Raw genomic sequence first — 19,967 nt, 5'->3', positions numbered from 1 at the left:
TTGCACAGCTGTATGCTCTAAATCGCTGGAGGGAAAACTGTTTCATATTAAAATGCATTATTTTTTTTAGATCATAAAGCTTGTCAATTCCTCACCCGTGACTGTTCTCACAGGTTATGGGCCAGTGTCTGTGTAAATTAGGCTATGATGGGAAACGCTGCAGTGAGTGCAAGGAAAATTATTACGGTGACCCACAGGGGCGATGCATTCGTAAGTATTGGTAATTCTGAAAACATGAGTCCAGTCAACCTGGTCCTACCATGGGCAGGCTATGAGCCACCTGAATTTTAAGTTCCTCTATTTGGTAGAAAATGCACAAACTTTAATCCTAGTTTTGAAAATAATTTGTGTGTGTGTGTGTGAAGAAGAGTAGCCCTGGGCTAACACCTGTGCCAATCTCCATCTATTTTGTATGTGGGACACCACTACAGCATGGCTTGACAAGCAGTGTGTAGGTCCGCGCCCAGGATCCGAACCCACAAATCCTGGGCCACTGAAGCAGAGCACATGAAATTAACCACTATGCCACCAGGCCAGCCCCTGAAGATAATATGTTTTGTAGCCCTATAAAGAAGCTTTTCTTCTCCTATATTAAAATTTTAGGCTGTATTTTAATGTTAGCCTATATTAAAACTCCTCAAATTCATTGATGGAACAGACCTCTGAGGTCATGACTTATAGCCCATTTTCTGCTATTTGGAAGCATGTTGACAAAAACAGCTACTCTGGATTTAGGTACAGGCTGGGAGATGGATCATAGGAAGCCAGCAGAGGGGATGTTTCCTCAGCATAGCTCTCATAGATCTGGGTCTGTCGTATATTCACGTATTCATTTATGTAAAACTATTCATAGAGTGCCTACTGGGTACTCTAGATAGTCAACAAATGAGGCAAGGCACCCAACCTCATGGAGTTTGTGTTCTAGTGTCTTTCATCCCATGTCTTAGCACTAGTTATAGGTTTTAGAGCAGCACAGTCCAGTAGAACTTTCTGACAGATGGAAATGTTCTGTGTCTGCTCTGTCCAGTGCAGGAGCCACTAGCCACATGTAGCTGTTGAGCACTTGCAATGTGGCTAGTGCAAGTGAGGAAAAGACTTGTTTAATTCATTTCATTCATTTAAATTTGAACAGCCACATGTGGTTAGTGGCTACCATATTAGCGCAGATTTAGAATGAGTTTGTTCTAGGAGGAAGGACTGTGAATGTCTATTTACTGTCAGCTTCCAAACAAAGTCAATCCAGGGCCAGCCTGGTGGCATAGTGGTTAAGTTTGTGCCTTTTGCTTTGGTGGCCCAGGGTTCACAAGTTCAGATCCCTGATGCAGACCTACACACTGCTCGTCAAGCCGTGCTGTGGTGGTGTCCCACATACAAAATGGAGGAAGATTAGCACAGATGTTAGCTCAGGGCCAATCTTCCTCACGAAAAAACATTTTTAAAAAAAGGAGTTGGGGCTGGCCCCATGGCCAAATGGCTAAGTTCATGTGATCCACTTCAGCAGCCTGGGGTTCACTGGTTTGGATGCTGGGTGTGAACCTACACACTGCTCATCAAGCCGTGCTGTGGTGGCATCCCACATAGAGGAACTAGAATGACCTACAACTAGGATATACAACTATGTACTGTGGCTTTGGGGAGGCAAAAAAGGAAGATTGGCAACAGATGTTAGCTCAGGGCCAATCTTCCTCACCAAAAATTGCTAAAAAAAAAAAAGTCAATCCAAAGAAATATGAGATGTGATGGGCTTATCGTTGTGGTCACTCCACACATGGTAACTCTTTCCTCCTCTCCATTCCTTTATAAATGTACTTTTGTGGCTAAAATAAATTGTCTTCACATCCTTGCCCCATTCAAATACGTATTCTCAATAGTACCCTGGGTCCCACTTCCTCAGTTTTCTAAGTAGAATTGCTACTTTAAAAACCAGAGAGGAATTTTGGCTCTTGGAAAACCTGTCTTAGAGAGCCTTTTTCCCTGTGTCCCTCTAATATTTCAATAATCCTATTTTATAAAAACACATTCATCTTTTATAGAGAAAACTTTGCAAATGGTCAACTCAGGCCACAGACCCCACTAAAGCTCCTGGGGAAGAGTGGGTCATAAGGGGGAGCCTTGGCCTCCAGCTGGTGAGGTGAGGTATGCCAGCCCAGGGGGGAGGCCTCTGGACCAAAGCGAATATGCCAGACGGAGGGTATCTAGTCAGGAGCCTACTATGTTAATCAGTTTTTATTTGTAACTGGCATTATTTTTACTCAAGCTGTCAAACGCATTTTTAAATCGTTTGCTCCTTCCGGTTAGTCCAAAGACAGGCTGGTGATTCCCTCACCTGCTGGAAAGGCAGGAACTTTAGCAGTTTTCCCATCCTCCATCTTTAGGCTCCATCAAAAACCTACTCAGCTAAAGTGCATGTGACATCAGGGTTTTTTTCCAATTAAGACAAAATGAATTTAATTTTCTTCCTTTTTTATAAGAGTTTCTTTTTTTTAGAGCAGTTTTAGATTCACAACAAAATTGAGAGGAAGGTAAAGAGATTTCGCATATACCTCCTGCCCTCACACATGCGTGGACTGCCCCACTATCAACATCCCCACCAGAGTGGTACAGTTGTTGCAAGTGGTGACCTCCATTGACACATCATAGTCACCAAAGTCCATAGTTTATATTAGGGTTCACTCTTTTTATTGTCCATTTTATGGGTTTGGACAAATGTATAAGGACGTCTATCTATCATTATAGCATCATACACAGTATTTCCACTGCCCTAAAAACCCTCTGTGCCTTGCCTATTCATCCCTCTCTCCTCCTAACCCCTGGCAACCTAAGCCATTGATCTTTTTACTGATTCCATATTTTGCCTTTTCCAGAGTGCCCGATAGTTGGAATCATACAGTATGTAGCCTTTTCATATTGGCTTCTTTTACTTGGTAATGTACATTTAAGATTCCTCTATATCTTTTCATGGCTTGAAGCTCATTTCTTTTTAATGCTGAATAATATTCCATTGCCTAATTGTACCATGGTTTATTTATCCATTCACCTACTGAAGGACATCTTCGTTGCTTTCCAAATTTTGGCAATTATGAATTGCTGTAAACATCCACGTGCAGGTTTTTGTGTGGATGTGAGTTGTACTTTGGGTAAATACCAAGGAGTGAGGCCCCCCCCCCCACCCTTTTTGACACTAGAAAAGTTCTTCTTGTCTAATGGAAGACAGCGTGGGTCAGCACACCCAGGTTGGGTTTTACTAAGAAAAAGTGTGGTCATAGGAATTCTTAGAGAGCCTGTGACATGCTTGAATCCCCCTTGGGAGCAGTAGCAACAGTGACTAATGTGTTGTCCACCACTGGATCCATGTTCCTCACTCGAATAAGTGAAGAACCCACACAGGAACCTCACACTCATCCAGTAAAAACCACACCTAATGTTTCCCATAAAGAAACCATGAACTGATTTGTTAGTAGAATGAAAGGAGGAATGCTGTATTTTAATGGCCATTGCACAGATCTCTGAAATCATACCGGGTTTTAAATGTTCACCTTAGAAATGGGAGTTGGGGAGATTCTCAGGAGAAAGGAAAGGACTTTATTCTCGAGCTAGTCTTAAGCAAAAGACCAGGTGACCGACTTTCTCTGCTCCTTCTCTCTTCCTTTTTAGCATGTGACTGCAACCAGGAAGGTACCCAGAAGCCCGTCTGTGACCAGGCCACGGGCATGTGCCGCTGCCGGGAGGGTGTTAGCGGCCCACGATGTGATCGCTGTGCCCGGGGTCACAACCAGGAATTCCCTGCTTGTCTTCCGTGTCACTCGTGCTTTCATCAATGGGACCACACCATTTCTTCCCTCTCCAAAGCGGTGCAAGGGTTAATTAGGCTGGCTGCTACCATGGATGATAAAAGAGAGACCCTGCCTGCCTGTGAGGCCGACTTCAAAGACCTCACAGAGAACATGTCCGAAATAGAAAGGATTTTGAAACATCCTGTTTTCTCATCTGGGGAATTCTTAAAAGTCAAGGATTATCATGACTCCGTTCGGTAAGATCTGTGCTCAAGCGATAGATAACCAAGTTCCTGATTCACCTTAACTCCTGCTGAGTTTTACCAGCCTTTGATTTAGAAACCTACCCATGTGGACGTTAGGGGAAGGGTAATTAATAGGATAATCACCAGCCAGTTAATAACTAGGCTGGTGGTCAGGTTTATCTGTCTCTTTCTTACTAATTAGGACTACATTTGATTTTTCCAAATGCCATTGATTATAACAAAAAGGCAATCATTAAGAGGTTAATTGGAAAGCCCAAACCCAGTGAGGCCGAGAGATATAAAATTGGAAGTAGGGTAGTTTCCAACACAAATATTTTTCTTTCAACTGTGCACTCAGGGAAATTTGCTAAATCTTCCCAAATTCTTCAGCTGCTTAGAATAACCCATACATTAATGTGAAGTCTCATAACAAGTACGATGATTCTTTCAACAAGGCAATATAATTTTTATTATGTATTATTGAATCTTTTTTTTCATTCATCAAACATTGCTAGAGATTATGTTGGTTGTTCTGGGTCAGGGGTCAGCAAACCACAGCCCACAGGCGGAATCTGACACGCCACCTGTTTTTGTAAGTAAAGTTTCATTGGAGCACAACCATGCCCATTTATTTACACATCCTCTGTGGCTGCTTTCTCTCTACAATGCCAAGTTGAGTCGTCGTGGCAGACACACCGTGGCCCTCCAGGCCTAAAATATTTACTCTCTGGCCCTTTACAGATAGTAATATTGATCCCCCATAAAAAGTCCTGGATTAAGGAATAGTGGAAGCTGCAGAGTTTTATGTCACACAAAACACAAGTGTAAATATACCATTCATTATCAATAGGCAAAAATCTCAGAAGTGCGTGGTAATTGCTTAAAAGTCACACAAGGAAGAAGACACAACCCACCTGGACAGTTCAGAGAACGGGCCAGCTGTGTCATAAATGCAGCTACAGGGTTCAGGGAGGTCACATGGCCAAGTCAAGCCAGCAGGTGAGAAGAGGGACATCAATACCTTTGTAAAGATTGTTGCCCTGCAGGGTTTGGGCCTTGTGTTCGTAGATCTCCCCACTTTTCAACAAATGTCATCCAGATTTTTATGGAAATGCCCCCACTTTAAAATGCAGACAGCTAATCCCATATGCTTTTGAAAAGCACGGTATAGGCCAAAGAAACATTCTGTGGATGAGCTTTGGCCCATGGTCCACTGGTTTGTGGTTCTAGAAAATAGCAGACACAGTGGAACTGAGAAAGCAGAATGAACGAATCCACAATGGACATCCTAGATAAAGAGACGGCAGGAGCCAGAGCAGAGCCAGAGAGAAGAGAGCAAGAGAGCAAGGCAGCAGGGACCCCGGGGCCAGGCCTGAAGTGGTGAGGAAAGGAGTGCCAACTGGGCCTCTTCAGCCAGAGCCAAATGCCCCACACTCCAATGCACCTACTGAACTCCTAGTCCTCTTTAACAGCCACCCAAAGACCACCTCCTCTCTGAAGCCTTCCCTGACCTCCTCAGAGAAAGGCATGAGTTTCTTTCTCCGCCTTCCCCCCTCCTTGTGGCTCACCCATCATTGCCTCACTGAGGGACTCCAGAAGGCGGAGTGTCAGGGGCCTTCTCTGTGCTTCTATTCTCCAGGCCTGGTTTAGTTATATGATAAATGCTTGCTGGTAAATTACAAATCAAAGGGGAAGGGAGGAAGGGAACCAGGGCCATCACAAGCATAGATTCAGAAGTCAAATCAGCACGGTTCAAATCCACTTACTGCTGTGTGGCCTTAGGCAAGTTAACTTCTCCAAGCTTCAGTTTCTTCATAAAAATGGAGGACAAAGTCTCTATTTCATAGGATTCTTGTGAGAATTACTCAAGACAAGCCACTTAGATGGTATCTGGCACAAAGTAAGTGCTTAGAGAGTACCAATTATAATGATAATAATTACTATTCTTATTATTAATAATAGCCTAAAGAACTATAGTCCTGACCATTGGAGCCTAAAGGAAAAGTCTGTAGATTAGAAGGGAGAGTTAGAGCAGAAAATTCTAGGAAGCATTAGTTAATGCCTTGCACTTGTGGCAAGATAAATTAATCCCGTAAATTTGTATTGTAATTTCCCTCAACTGTACTTTTCAAGATTTGCACCCAATTTTCCCCTCATGAGGGACATATTAATCATTCACTTGACCCAACTCTGTCTGCTGAACCCAGCAAATTGAAGCGGGACAAAGGTGTGCACATCAGAGAAGAAGGTGATGGAGAATGAACACACCAGGGGTACAGTCACAACAGGAAACCTCCTTGCTTGTAGGATTTAAAAGTTAAGACCCTGTACAGAAGGAGCGCTAAAAGGACGCTTACTGGAAGCAGATTTATTCTAAATGAAGAACTGATTTTACCCGAGGCTGGGCGAGGGCTTCTGTGTTGAAATTGAATATAGACTGGCTCTCTTAGGCTGATTTAAATGAACCGTATCTGAATACATGTTTTTGAAGACCCAAAGCAAAGGGAGACAGAGAGAGTATAAACAGCTGAAATTGAAAGATTCAAAACCCTTTATTCTCTTCGACCTTGTATGCTGATCATATTTGAGGTGAATGCTGAAATATTCCAGGAAGCTGAATTAACAAAAGTGAGATAAGCCATAAAGAGAATTATGAACTGTCAAATGAAAAATTGGCAGCAGGGGGAAATTCATTCTAATTATGAGGATACCTAATAGCGCGGACAATGTTTTACATGTGTTTTTTTCCACCAATCTATCAAATGTAGTACAAGCTTCACTGCATTGACTCTCGTTTTCCCCTGTAGGAAACAAATCGAGCAGCTAAGTGGGCAGCTGAAAACAGTGTATGAGTTTCAAGATCTGAAAGAAACAACAGAAAGAATGAGGAACGAAGCAGACCTCTTACTTGCAGATCTGCAGGAAGAAATTGATTTGCGCTCTGGTGCCCGTAATGCAAGCATCGTGGGTAAGAGAGAAAATGCACTTCAAGTGTCTATTTCTGGGCAAAGGTAGATGAAATCCATAGTGCATTCCATTAGAGAGTCACCCTGTGCTTACTGCCATAGCATCCGAGCGCTTTAGAACGTGAAAACACGCCCGTTAGAGGTATTATTTGTATGTGAATATTTCAACTTTTTAAACATTGCAGAGTCTGGCTAGCATTTGCTCAAAATAATGAATACAGCTAACAATGTCGGATATTAAACAAATACTAAAACCCAAAGTAACCTTCTAATGCCAAACCATGCAAGGTCTTGTGTAATCAGTAACTTAGAAATTCTAATATCACCATAAGGAAATGAGAGAGATGTTTCTATGCCTCCCTGAGAATAAGTCAATCCATTTCCAACAACCATAAATGCACAGGAATATAGGCAAAAAGACTTACACATTTCTCACGAGAACTTTGTAAGGATTTGGAGTAACCTACTAGAAGCCCTTAATTCATGTTGCATAGTTCTTAAAAATGAAGGGGAATTCAAGTTTTGGAAGACGGTGGCATAGGAGGATCCTGAACTTGCCTTCTGCTGTGGACACAACAAACCTACAACCACCTGTGGAACGATATCCTCTGAGAAAGATCTAGAAACTGGATGAAAAGAACCTTCACAACAAGGGACAACACAGAGAAGGGTGGAAGAGGTAGAGAGACAGCCCCAATGAGGAAAAAACCACACCTAGCTGTGGCACTTCATGCTCAGGAGTGCTCTCAATATCCCAGAGAGGAAGGAGATGGCTTGCCCCCCACCTCCCGGGACTGAGACATTGGTGGCCGCCATTTTTATGATCTAGTTCAGCTGTGCTGACACAGATGCTGGCAGGCACCATTGGAGTCCTCCCTCCAGCCTGTTAGTGCATACAGGATGGAAAGAGAGAGAAGAGTTTTCCAGACAAGCAAAAACTACAGGAATTTCTCACCACTAAACCAGCCTTTCAAGAAGTGTTAAAGCGACCTATTGAAGTGGGAAAGAGAAGACCACAGATAAGAATGAGAAAATTATCAAAGAAAAAAAATCACTGGTAAAGGCAAATATACAGTAAAGGTAGCAGATCAACCACCTATGAAGCTAATATGAAGGTCAAAAGAAAAAGTACTAAAAATATCTATCCCCGTAATAAGAGGTTAAGGGATACATACACCAAAAAAGAGGTTAAGTATGATATCAAAAATATAAAACGTGAATCAAGAAGAAATAGAGAATCCAAATAGACCAATGACTAGTAAGGATATTGAAAGAGTAATCAAAAACCTCTCCAGAAATAAAAGTCCAGGACCAAATGGATTCCCTGGTGAATTCTACTAAACATTCAAAGAAGATCTAATACCTATCCTTCTCAAACTCTTCCAAAAAATTGAAGAGGAGGGGATGCTTCCTAACTCATTTTATGAGGCCAACATTACCCTGATACAAAAACCAAAGACAACACAAAAAAAGAAAATTACAGGCCAATATTGCTGATGGACATAGATGCAAAATTCTTCAACAAAATACTAGTAAATCAAATACAACAATACATTAAAAGGATAATACACCATGATCAAGTGGGATTTATACCAGGAATGCAAGGATGATTTAACATCTGCAAATCAATCAATGTGATACAGCACATTAACAAAATGAAGAATAAAAATCACATGATCATCTCAATAGATGCAGAAAAAACATTCAACAAGATTCAGCATCCACTTATGATAAAAACTGAATAAAATGTGTATAGAAGGAAAGCACCTCAACAGAATAAAGGCCATATATGACAAACCCACAGCTGACATCGTACTCAATGGTGAAAAACTGAAAGCTATCACTCTAAGAACAGGAAGAAGACAAGGATGCCCACTTTTACAAGCCTTATTCAACACAGTATTGGAAGTCATAGCCAGAGCAATTAGGCAAGAAAAGAAATAAAAGGGATCCAAATTGGAAAGGAAGAAGTAAAACTGTCACTTGCAGATGACATGATTTTATGTATGTAAACCCTAAAGAATCCACCAAAAACACAATTAGAATAATAAACAAATACAGTAAAGTTGCAGGGTACAAAATCAACATACAAAAATTAGTTGCATTTCTACACACTAACAATGAAATAGCAGAAAGAAAAATCAAGGATACAATCTCATTTATAATTGCAACAAAAAGAATAAAACATCTAGGCATAAATTTAACCAAGGAGGTGAAAGACTTATACACTGAAAACTATAAAACATTATTGAATGAAATCAAAGAAGACACAAAGAAATGGAATGATATTCCATGCTCATGAATTGGAAGAATTAGCATAATTACAAGGTCCGTATTACCTAAAGCAATCTACAGATTCAATGCAATCCCTATCAAAGGCACAATGACATTTTTCATGGAAATAGAACAAGGAATCCTAAAATTTATATGGAACAACAAAAGACCCTGATTAGCTAAAGCAATCCTGAGAAAAAATAACAAAGCTGGAGGCATCACACTCCCTGATTTCAAAATATACTACAAAGCTATAGTAATCAAAACAGCATAGTACTGGCACAAAAATAGACACACGGATCAATGGAACAGAATTGAGAGCCCAGAAATTAACCCACATATCTATGAATAGCTAATTTTTGACAAAGGAGCCAAGAACATACAGTGGAGAAAGGAAAGTCTCTTCAATAAATGGTGTTGGGAAAACTGAACAGCCACATGCAAAAGAATGAAAGCAGACCGCCATCTTACACCACACACAAAAATTAACTCAAAATGGATTAAAGACTTGAATGTAAGACCTGGCACCATAAAACTTCTAGAAGAAAACATAGGCAGTACGCTCTTTGACGTTGGTCTTAGCAGCATCTTTCTGAATATGTCTCCTCAGGCAAGGGAAACAAAAGAAAAAATAAACAAATGGGACTACATCAAACTAGAAAGCTTCTGCACAGCAAAGGAAATCATCAGCAAACAAAAAGACAAGCTACCAATTGGAAGAAGATATTTGCAAATCATATCTGATAAGGGGCTAATATTAAAAATATATAAAGAACTCATACAACTCAACAACAAAAAGACAAACAACCCAATTTAAAAATGGGGAGAGGATCTGAACAGACATTTTTCCAAAGAAGATTTACAGATGGCCAACAGGCACGTGAAAAGATGTTCAACATCACTAATTATTAGGGAAATGCAAATCAAAACCACACTGAAATATCACCTCACGCCCATCAGAATGGTTATTATTAAAAAGACAAGAAATAAGTGTTGGAGAGGATGTGGAGAAAAGAGAACGCTTGGCTACTGCTGGTGGGAAATGTAAATGGTGCAGCCACTATGGAAAACGGTATGTAGATTCCTCAAAAAATTGCGAATAGAACTACCCTATGATCCAACTATTCCACTTCTGGGTGATTATCCCAAGAACACGAAAATACTAACTGGAAAAGATATATGCACCCCTATGTTCATTGCAGCATTATTCACAATAGCCAAGACTTGGAAGCAACCCAAGTGCCCATCAATGGATGAATGGATAAAGAAGAGGTGGTATATACATATAGACACACACAATGGAATACTACTCAGCCATAAAGAAGATGAAATCTTGCCATTTTTGACAACATGGATGGACCTTGAGGGTATTACACTAAGCAAAATAAGTCAGACAGAGAAAGTCAAATACCAAGTGATTTCACTGATATGTGGAAGATAAAATAAGCAAACAACCACATAGAGATGGAGAACAGATTGGTGGTTACCAGAGGGGAAGGGGGTGGGGGGAGGGCAAAAGGGGTAAAGGGGCACATATATACCGTGATGGATGGAAACTAGACTTTTGGTGGTGAACACAATGTAGTCTACACAGAAGTCAAAATATAATGGTGTACACCTGAAATTTATATAATGTTATAAACCAATGTTGCCTCAATAAAAAAAATTTTTTTTTTTTTAATGAATGGGAGCCATGCCAAAGCCAAGATCAACTTAGAGGAGAAATGGAACTGTAAAGCAAAACTTTGCTTAGCTCATCCTCTGATCTCTGATGAGATCCCTGTTATACTTGGAAATGAACAACCTGCTACTACCAGGAGAGGCAGCACTGAACTTATTCACACCCAACCAATCTAATCGACAGGTAAAGGGAAAATATACATGAAACCCATCTCAGGGCAAAAACGTTATCTGTTTTTTCCTTATCCATGTGTTCGCTCCTGTTTTTCATCTGATCTTGACCTAAAGAGAAAAAAATAGATGACAATTATTACCCTGAAGGAAGGCCCAAATTTAGTGAAATAACCATTGATGATGATCAATAAATGCAATGAAAAGAGTAAGGAATTTGCTCTGGTTTGTAATCTGGAAGAAGATGCCCAAGGAAAGTACTGAAAATCTATCAGAGGTCACCCAAGCAAGGTAGAAGAAAGAGAAACTGTCCCCATGCTAATCCTTTCAAACTTGCAGTCCAATAGCAGCTACTGAGCGTCTTCTTGATGCCTCACCCTGTGTTGGGCAGTCAAGATGGGGAAAGGAATATTGCAAGTCATTCCAGTCCAGTGGGGAAGACCGTTCCATAAACAACCCCAAACAATGAAAGGACTATGTTAGAGCATCTTCAAGCTGCTTTGGGAACAGAGTAGCAAGAATGGAATCCTTCCTGGGTTTATTAGGAAAGGCTTTTGGGAGAAGGTGACAATTGAATTGGGCTTCACGGAATGAAGATAGATTTGTCAGATAAATAAAGGCAGAAAATCATTCCAAGAGATAGGAACATAGTTTTTTTGTTGTTGTTTCGTGATAAATGAAAATTATGCTGTATTAAGAGTATGTTGGTGTAAGAACCAGGAAAGTTTAAAGATAAGATGTGGTTGTCTCAGGCCTGGATCAGGAACCTGGGCTTCTGGTTCCTAAAATATGGAGTTATCGTTTAAAGTCCTAATATACTATCATTTACATTAAACCATACCATATTATTTTATGAGTTTGCATTTTAATAAAAATATGGAAAATACAGAGAAATACTTAAGAACACAGGCTCGAGAGTCCAACTAAGTAGCTTCAAATCCTGGCTTCATCTCTTACTATCCGTGAGACCTCAGGCAAATATCTTACCTCATCAGAGCCTCGTTTCTCACTTATGAAATGAGGGCACTCACACTAATGCACACCTCACAGTGTTTGGTGAAGATTAAGGAAGAGAATTGATGGGAAATAGAGGCATACAGGAGGTGCTCAACAAATGTGAGCTGTTGTCATCAGCCTCAACATTGGAAGTCAGCGAACTACAGTCTACCAGCAAATCCTACCCACAGCTCGTTTCTGTAAATAAAGTTTCATTAGAAGACAACCTCACCTAGTTACGTACGTCTCGTCTGTGGCTGCTTCACTCCACAATGGCAGAGTTGAGGAGTTATGACAGAAATATGATGGCTGGCAGGCCTAAAACATTACTTCTCTGGCCGATTCTAGAATAAGTTTGTCAAGTCCTGCTCTGTATAGTTAGGTAAACTTAGCTGGCCTATCATATCAGGGTTCACGTAGGTAGTCATAATTAATACCTTACATTTGTGGAACACTTTTCAGAGTATTTTTCTATTATCTCACTTAATCCTTACAAATTATTATCACCAATTTACAGATAAGGAAACACAATCTGAGAGATTAATTGATTTGCTCAAGGACATACCCAGGCAGTAAAGAGGGAAGCCAGCGGTCAAACCCACGTCTGCAGCCTTCAATCTCAATGCTCCTTATCTGTGATATATATATCTATGGCATGACGTCCAATCTTCCCCCATTAAGTGCAAATTCAAGGAAGAGGATTTTGAATTTTTAAATTGATCATTGAGACCAAGACAGTAGCCAAACTGTGGAATGATTATCTTGATAGCCAATGCATAATTTCATTTGTCTTCAGAGAATTTATCTTACCTTAATTTGTGTTCATGTAGATTCCTTAGAGAGCATCAAGAAATATTATCAGAGTTCATCATATGCTGAAAAGGAAACTAATGAAACTACTCTCATCATAAATAACTCCGAAAAAACCAGGAATGACTTACTTACCAACTTAGATACACTAACCTCAAAAGGAAACTTGTCACGGGAAAAATTAAAGCAGATTAAGATACCAGATATCCAAATATTGAATGAAAAGGTAAATATTCACTATGGTGTAGTGAAAGTGTTTGTGGTTTCTACTTGGTATACAGACCTCTTCAACTGTATTTCCCTGTCTTATATTTGATTTCTTTTTTTATTTATATTTTATAAATATATAAATGTATGTACTATATAAATTCTGTTATATATGAATAATACAAATATATGAATTTATATTTGATTTCTTATTTCTTAAGTCAAAGTTTGAGAAAAGTCAAAGAGTAAAGACTTTACTATTTTATATTATTTACTGTTTCCAAAATGGAACAGATTATGGATGTTTACTCCTGCTGCCTTATTATAAGTAAATGGTAATTTTTATTTTTTAAAAACTAAAATTAACATGGAAATGCTAGACATCTGACTATTTTCCCTGAAAACCCTAAGTGTAAAGATGACATTGATTGCCACAAATGTTTATAACAAATAATTGTGCTATTTATTCCGTTAGCTAGGAAACATTTAAATGGGTCACATCCATGTACTCAGCATGAACAGCTATTGGAAAAACTCCTATGAATAGAGTGATACCTCGCCTCCCTGAGCCTGCACGGCATTAGAAAAACTCTGCCAACAAGTTACTTTTTAACATAAGTCATTTCTCCTGTAAGGTGTGTGGAGAACGAGGGGGTGCACCGTGTGTGGTCTCAGCTTGTGGTGACCCCCGCTGTCACGGCTCCCTGACCCTCTCCAGGGACGCTCTCCAGAAAGCTCAGGAAGCAGAGTCCACGACTCATAATTTGAGCAATCAGTTTCAAGGGTTGAAGAATCAGGTAAACAAGGTCTTCTCTTCTTTATTTGTAAGGCCGTAGCAATAAAAAAAAGGCAAACTGTTTGAAATTTTAAAAACTGCCATTTAGCTGCTAAAGTGAAAGGATAGAATCTAGATATTCGGGGTTCTTATGCCTGGAAATATAGGATAAATATAGATATGCATATAAATGTAGATTTAGAAGTAGATGTGAATATTGACACATTTTCTATTGTATGTATTACATATAATATATATACACACGTGTGTGTGTGTGTGTGTTTGTATGGAGGTATAGAGAGAAGAGAAAGAACTCAAAGTATACGTTTCTAGGACATTGACTTGTAAGGACGTTTCTTTTACAGCGAATATTACATAGAAATCTGAAGACTCCTAGCCTTGAAGTTTTGAAAATTATAGATCTCTCAAAGTAAAGAATAATTTGTCATAAATTTAAAGGTGTATTTGAAATTCTAAATGCACAAACTTCAATGTTAGAAAATATTTTAATAGGAATATACCCTATGCCTTGAACTCCTTCCTATGCTGATGGACATGATAAGGTTGTTTTAATATTTTATTAACTGATAATTGAATCTCTAACAATTTTAAATGACTTCCTTTACTTTTCTAGTCATATTGATAAGTGAGTTTAATTTTCAATTACCTAGTTTTCTTTAGCTTTTTTTGTGAATACTCTGTATTCATCTTGAAAGGATGAATATAATTTTAGGTATTCTGTGAATACACTGTATTCACCTTGAAAACAAGATGATGATGTTTTGAGAATATACATAGAGCCTTTAATGAAGAAGAAAAAGTTCTTAAAGAGCTGACTTTTTTTTTTTTACCAATATAAGTTAAATATTCTATCAGTTAGCATTCTCGTTTGCAAGCAATGGAAACCGACTCCTGAACAAAAAAGAAATGCATATGAAGACGTCTGGTTCTCAGAATCGAGAGCAGGAGAGAGGGCCAAGCTTGGGGATGGGGTGAGAACCACAGCTAAGATACGTGACATGCACACGCACACACACAAACGTGAAAACACACACGTGCACACGGACCGACAGCTTGCTCCGTGAGCCTCACCTCTGTGGGCCTGAATCCCAGCTGCGCCTACATCCTTACTCTACATGCTCTGGAATCCGAGTTCTGGAGCAAGTCTCTGATAAGCCAAGCAGGAAAACATCCCTACACACACTAAATGTTGAAAAGTTCTCTTGACATAGTCATAATTCTGTATTGCTACGTAGTTTTTCACTTCTATGTGATTCTTCATCACTTTAACAAATATTCATTGAGTCCCTACTCCGTGCCAGGCGTTTATCTAGACGTTGGGAAAACGGCAGTGAACACAACAAATCTCACACCATTTAAATAAACCCTGTGTGTAGCTATGACTTTTAAAAGATAACCCCTGAAGTACATATTAGCAGAATCTGGCTTCATCAGCACATAACTGGAGAACTGGAAAAGCGTGGGGGCGGGGGTTGGCATGCTGATGGAATGGTGTGCTATTTTCCTCTCGATAGAGGGGGAAGGGCGCCAGAAGAGATTGTGAGAGAATTCCCAGAAGTCAGTTGTGACAGGATGGATTGCAGAAAGATGTTTTCAGAGTGACATAATTTAGCAATCTCTTTCTTTCTGAATATGGCATCGACTAATCTACACTGAGATTTCCTCTGTATAATTTGGTGCTTTCCTGTCCTGAGTATTTATTTCTGGAATTCTCATTTTACAGCTGTGCGTTCTTCCTTCCTGCTATCCATTTTATATTTTTTGTTGAGATATAATTGACGTATAACATTGTATTAGTTTTAGGTGTACAACATAATGATTTGATATATGTACATATTGCAAAATGATCAGCACAGTAAGTTTAGTTAACATCCACCACCACACATAGATACATTCTTTGTGTGTGATGAGAACTTTTAGAATCTGCTCTCTCAGCAACTGCTATCCATTTTAAAGTTTAAAAAGTTCTAGAGAATTAAGGAATAACTCCAAAAAATTATGATACATATTTTTAATCATGTAAATGCTTCTTTTTTGTTTCATCATTTGCCAATGTCTACGGTTAAATCCTTTTCCACAAAATCTGTATGACTCAGATTAAGCAGGCTCTTTTTGTGTGGAAATAAAGGGAGAGTTTTTTTTCCCTAATTATGTTTGATCCTAATTAGCCCTACTTCTGTCACAATTAATTTATTCAATACAGCTCAGCTTGTTGGTGATATTGTCCTCTTGCTTTCTGTTTTTTCTCTTTCTCTAATTTGTTGGAATTCCAAGAAAAAGTCCATAACCTTTCTCAAATCACACAGTTGAGAATTTGCACTTCTAGGCTGCAAGCCTTTTAGTCTGTTCATTCCCCCACCAGGTGTATAGCATGTTTGGAATTTATCTTTGTAGCCTGCTCTGAGTTCAAGCTCATTTATCAATAGGAAGAATGCTTTCTTTTTAGCTTTCAAATAAAGTACATTATTAGAATTTGAAGAATGTTTGGAACATTAACTCTTTTAACTTATATAAAAGAAAATGCTCTCAACTTATTAAACATAATGCCCACAGTAAGTAAGTAGTCCCAAGTAATTTCTATGAAATATGTTGATACTATAGGGTGCTAAAGTCTCATTAAAACAAAATTTGTGTTTTAGATTTGTATCAGGACAGGTCATTAGTACTAGATCAATATTGTTTTCGAACAATAATTTTGATCACTAATAATGTTTTAAAGATAAATTCACGTTATTAAGAAAATGTAATGAAAACAATATCACCTTTTAAAAGAGCTCTTTAAAATGAATGTGGTGTTTAATTATCTAGACTTCTATTTTATTTTTACTGAGAGTTTTATTTGGTCCAGCTAAGTAATTAAACATCACAAAACATGCCTAATTGTGTGTTTTTACTCATTGTCGTTTTTTCTTATTCCAGATCAAAAATATAAGTAAACTGGCAGAAGTCTCCAAGAACAATGCCTTACAGCTAAGTGAGAAACTGAGGAATATGAAAAACCAAAGTGAATCTGAAGAAGAAAAACTGAATCTTTTAATCAAAAAACTGAAAAAGTTTTTGTTAGGTAATTTTTAAAAAATATTAGGACTAGTTTTTGTTTCTTCTTCTTTTTTAAAAAAATAGATACTCAAATAAATGACTCAATAGATACTCAAACATCACAAGGAATTCCAAATTACATTAATTGCAAATCACATGCCTAAATCAGAATCCTGATGTACCCTTTCATTTAAAATTTCTTAATGAAAATAATCCGGAAATATTAACTCTGTACCAAAAAAATGATGGCTCTCTATATAAGATTTATTTAGTAATAAATTCTAGAATTTAGTTAAAATTCCCAACAAATAAACTTGGTGTTTAAAGTTATTCTATTTTTTTTTTAAAGAAAACTTCCAGCATGATGGGCTGTATCAAATTCCATAATGTTAGGATTCCATAAGTTTCTCTGCTGACAGAGTATATGAGATCAAAGGACGCTAATTTGGGGTTAGTCTATCAAATACTGGAGTACAGTGGCATCTAAAATATTGGTTACTGAGTATTATTGACTAGTTTCCAAGTCTCCTATGGGCTCTCCGTGACTCACCAAGGGGAACTGCTTGATTTATTATTATTGTGAATTGCTGTTAGAATTAGGAACTTACAAGCCTTGATTGTGCCTTGAGTTGGGAGAGGTTTGTTTTAAACTCCAGAGAATTATTAGTTAAAGATAAAAATAAAATAGTACAGCTAGAAATTGACCTGAAACCTCACTTTCTGTGCACACTGCAGTTTGGGTACAAACCTGTATGGAATTAATCTTAAGAGGCTTCCTTTTCATAGCCATCTTCCAAATTCGATAATTTAACTCTCTCCACAGGAATTGCTTGACAGTTGGGATATCTATTGCAATCTTTGCAATCACTTCATTAATCTGTTTAATATTTATAAGAGACCCCTATGGTCAAGTATTTTTTCCATCTCAATGTTTCTAGAAATTGTATGAGCAAGCTTCTAGTCCTGATTTTTAAGATAACAAAAAAATGAGGCAGTAAAAATCATCAATAAAAATGACCAAAATAGTCAGTGAAAATGAATGGGGGTGGAATCAGTCTACTGCACATTTTGTTTGTTTGTTTGTTCAAAAGCAAATTTTCAATGTTAACTAGATGGATTGGTATTCACCTGACGTGGATCCTGGAACTGGCTGGGTTGAGGAACACGTTAGCCATTTCTGCAGATAGAAGGCAATTCAGGCACCAAAACAGAAACAAAATCAAAGCTGCTGGACCCATTGTGTGAAAATGGTAGAATGCGGTCCATGAGTCCCAGCCGTGGTTCAGACAGCAGGTTCTGCCTGCTTTCCACCTAGTTTACTGGGTCATGGAGTCTGTTCCTTATTAGTCCTATTTCTCATTGCTATTGAATACATTTCTAATAAAAATTTCACTTTTTATTAGAAATTTATTTTTATTTATTATTTCAATTCAAGGAATTGGAAAAAAAAAAAAAAAAACAACTGTGTCCCGATTATTACAACAAAAATTAGACTCGGTGTAGAGAACAATCCTGTTCCATAAAAGAAACTTCTCTGGTCAGGGTCCCAAGACCCTTGGTCTGCAGGAAGCAGTGCCCTTCACCCACCCATTTCTTCCTCTCTTCTCTTTGCTATAAAGTACAAGTAAAATTATCATTACATTGTATGGTGGCCACACCATTCATCTTTTCTTTGACCATCTTGATATTTTCCTTGTGGTCTGAATTCCTTATTAACCAAGTTATGTGTCACTTCCCCTGAAAGTCCCATATAAAAAAGTTGCATTTATAATCTCATAATAAATGCCAATGAATGCTTGATGACTGAGTATGTAGTTAAACTAAATTCACTTTTTATTAGAACTTTTTTTGTATATAAAAAGAGTTACTATTTCTTTAAAGAGCCAACCCCCTGATTCTGTTTAAGATACGGTTTTAGTTTATTCACAAAACAATTCTTGTCAGTTTTTTTCAAAAACATTACAGGAAGTAAAATATTCCTTTTATTTTTATTAAACAAAATAGCTAAAGCAAAAATGATTGCAAAAAGGATATTTATTCATGTCATGTCACGCAAATGCTAAAAACCATCGATGGCTCCCACTGCCTCCTAACAAAGTCCAGTTTCCTCATCCTCACGTTTAGGGGCTTGTGTGATCTGCTCCCAGCCTTTCTGAACTTCTGCTCTTCCCATTTAGACACCCCACTCTCCCGCCAAGAGTGACGCGGGCACCGTTTCTTGTTCCACCCTGAGCTTTCCCTTTGAGCGGTTCCCTCGGCTTCGAATACCTTGACCCCTCACTTCACCCCGCGTCTCCGCAAGTTTAATCTCTGCTCTCCTCTGAAGCCCAGTTGAAATGCCTTTTTGAAGTGCTTCCTGAAATATTTTCTCTTCCCTCCAGACCCCACGTCATTTTGTCTTAAAGTTATCCCTCCTGTTCTTATGTGATCAGCATTCTATAGAATGACTTAGATTTCCCCAGGTGAGGGGTAAACCCCTTGAGGATCAGATCTGTGTCTCATTAACCTCTAACTTCCCCCATGGGACTTAGCATCTGTGCCTCAATAAGGAGCCGGAGAGTGACAAAGAGTTATCACCCCAAACGCTGACAAGCCATCTTCCACTTTAGTTCTCAAAGGGGGCCAATTGTATTTTTCTGAAAAGCAGGGCAGAGATGTATTTAAAAGTTTCCTTATGATGTGTTAGTCACATGGCCCTTTACTCTGGATTGTTGCATTCCCTTCTCAGGACAGGCCTCCAAGAAGGAGCATCGGGTATAGTTACCCAATTACACAGATGAGCGAACATTGTGAGTTTCTTTAATGTCATGGAGGCTTAGAGTCGAGTTTTGCAGAGTCCAAACCCAGTGCTTCCCCGTTGTCACATTTGTTGTGTTTAAATCTTAATGACAGGCATCTAAACATTTTAATTGCTTTTGAATCTGTACTTAAGTAAACAAAGTCTTGCAAGGACATTTTGTAGAACATACACAATATCCCACGACTGGAGGTGGGTTTTTTTTGGTGAGGA

General features: G+C 38.6%; 1 protein-coding gene across 4 annotated transcripts in view; it reads left to right on the top strand.

Annotated features, from left to right (window-relative positions):
• LAMB4 (laminin subunit beta 4) overlaps positions 1 to 19,967 on the top strand; it is a 106,664-nt gene that overhangs the window by 71,265 nt on the left and 15,432 nt on the right. For 3 of the 4 annotated variants that reach the window (XM_046670493.1, XM_046670494.1, XM_046670492.1), the window contains 6 exons: positions 114 to 210; positions 3,655 to 4,030; positions 6,826 to 6,986; positions 12,936 to 13,141; positions 13,758 to 13,919; positions 16,838 to 16,982. In XM_046670493.1, the coding sequence (XP_046526449.1) occupies positions 114 to 210; positions 3,655 to 4,030; positions 6,826 to 6,986; positions 12,936 to 13,141; positions 13,758 to 13,919; positions 16,838 to 16,982 (1,147 nt within the window). The remainder of the gene's footprint in view (positions 1 to 113; positions 211 to 3,654; positions 4,031 to 6,825; positions 6,987 to 12,935; positions 13,142 to 13,757; positions 13,920 to 16,837; positions 16,983 to 19,967) is intronic. The other variant, XM_046670495.1, reaches the window with a different exon arrangement.

The sequence above is a fragment of the Equus quagga genome, chromosome 8, assembly GCF_021613505.1.
Source record: "Equus quagga isolate Etosha38 chromosome 8, UCLA_HA_Equagga_1.0, whole genome shotgun sequence".
NCBI classification, from domain to species: domain Eukaryota; kingdom Metazoa; phylum Chordata; class Mammalia; order Perissodactyla; family Equidae; genus Equus; species Equus quagga.
The sequence above is the reverse complement of the archived record's forward strand: the minus strand, read 5'-3'. Positions and strand labels throughout refer to the sequence as shown.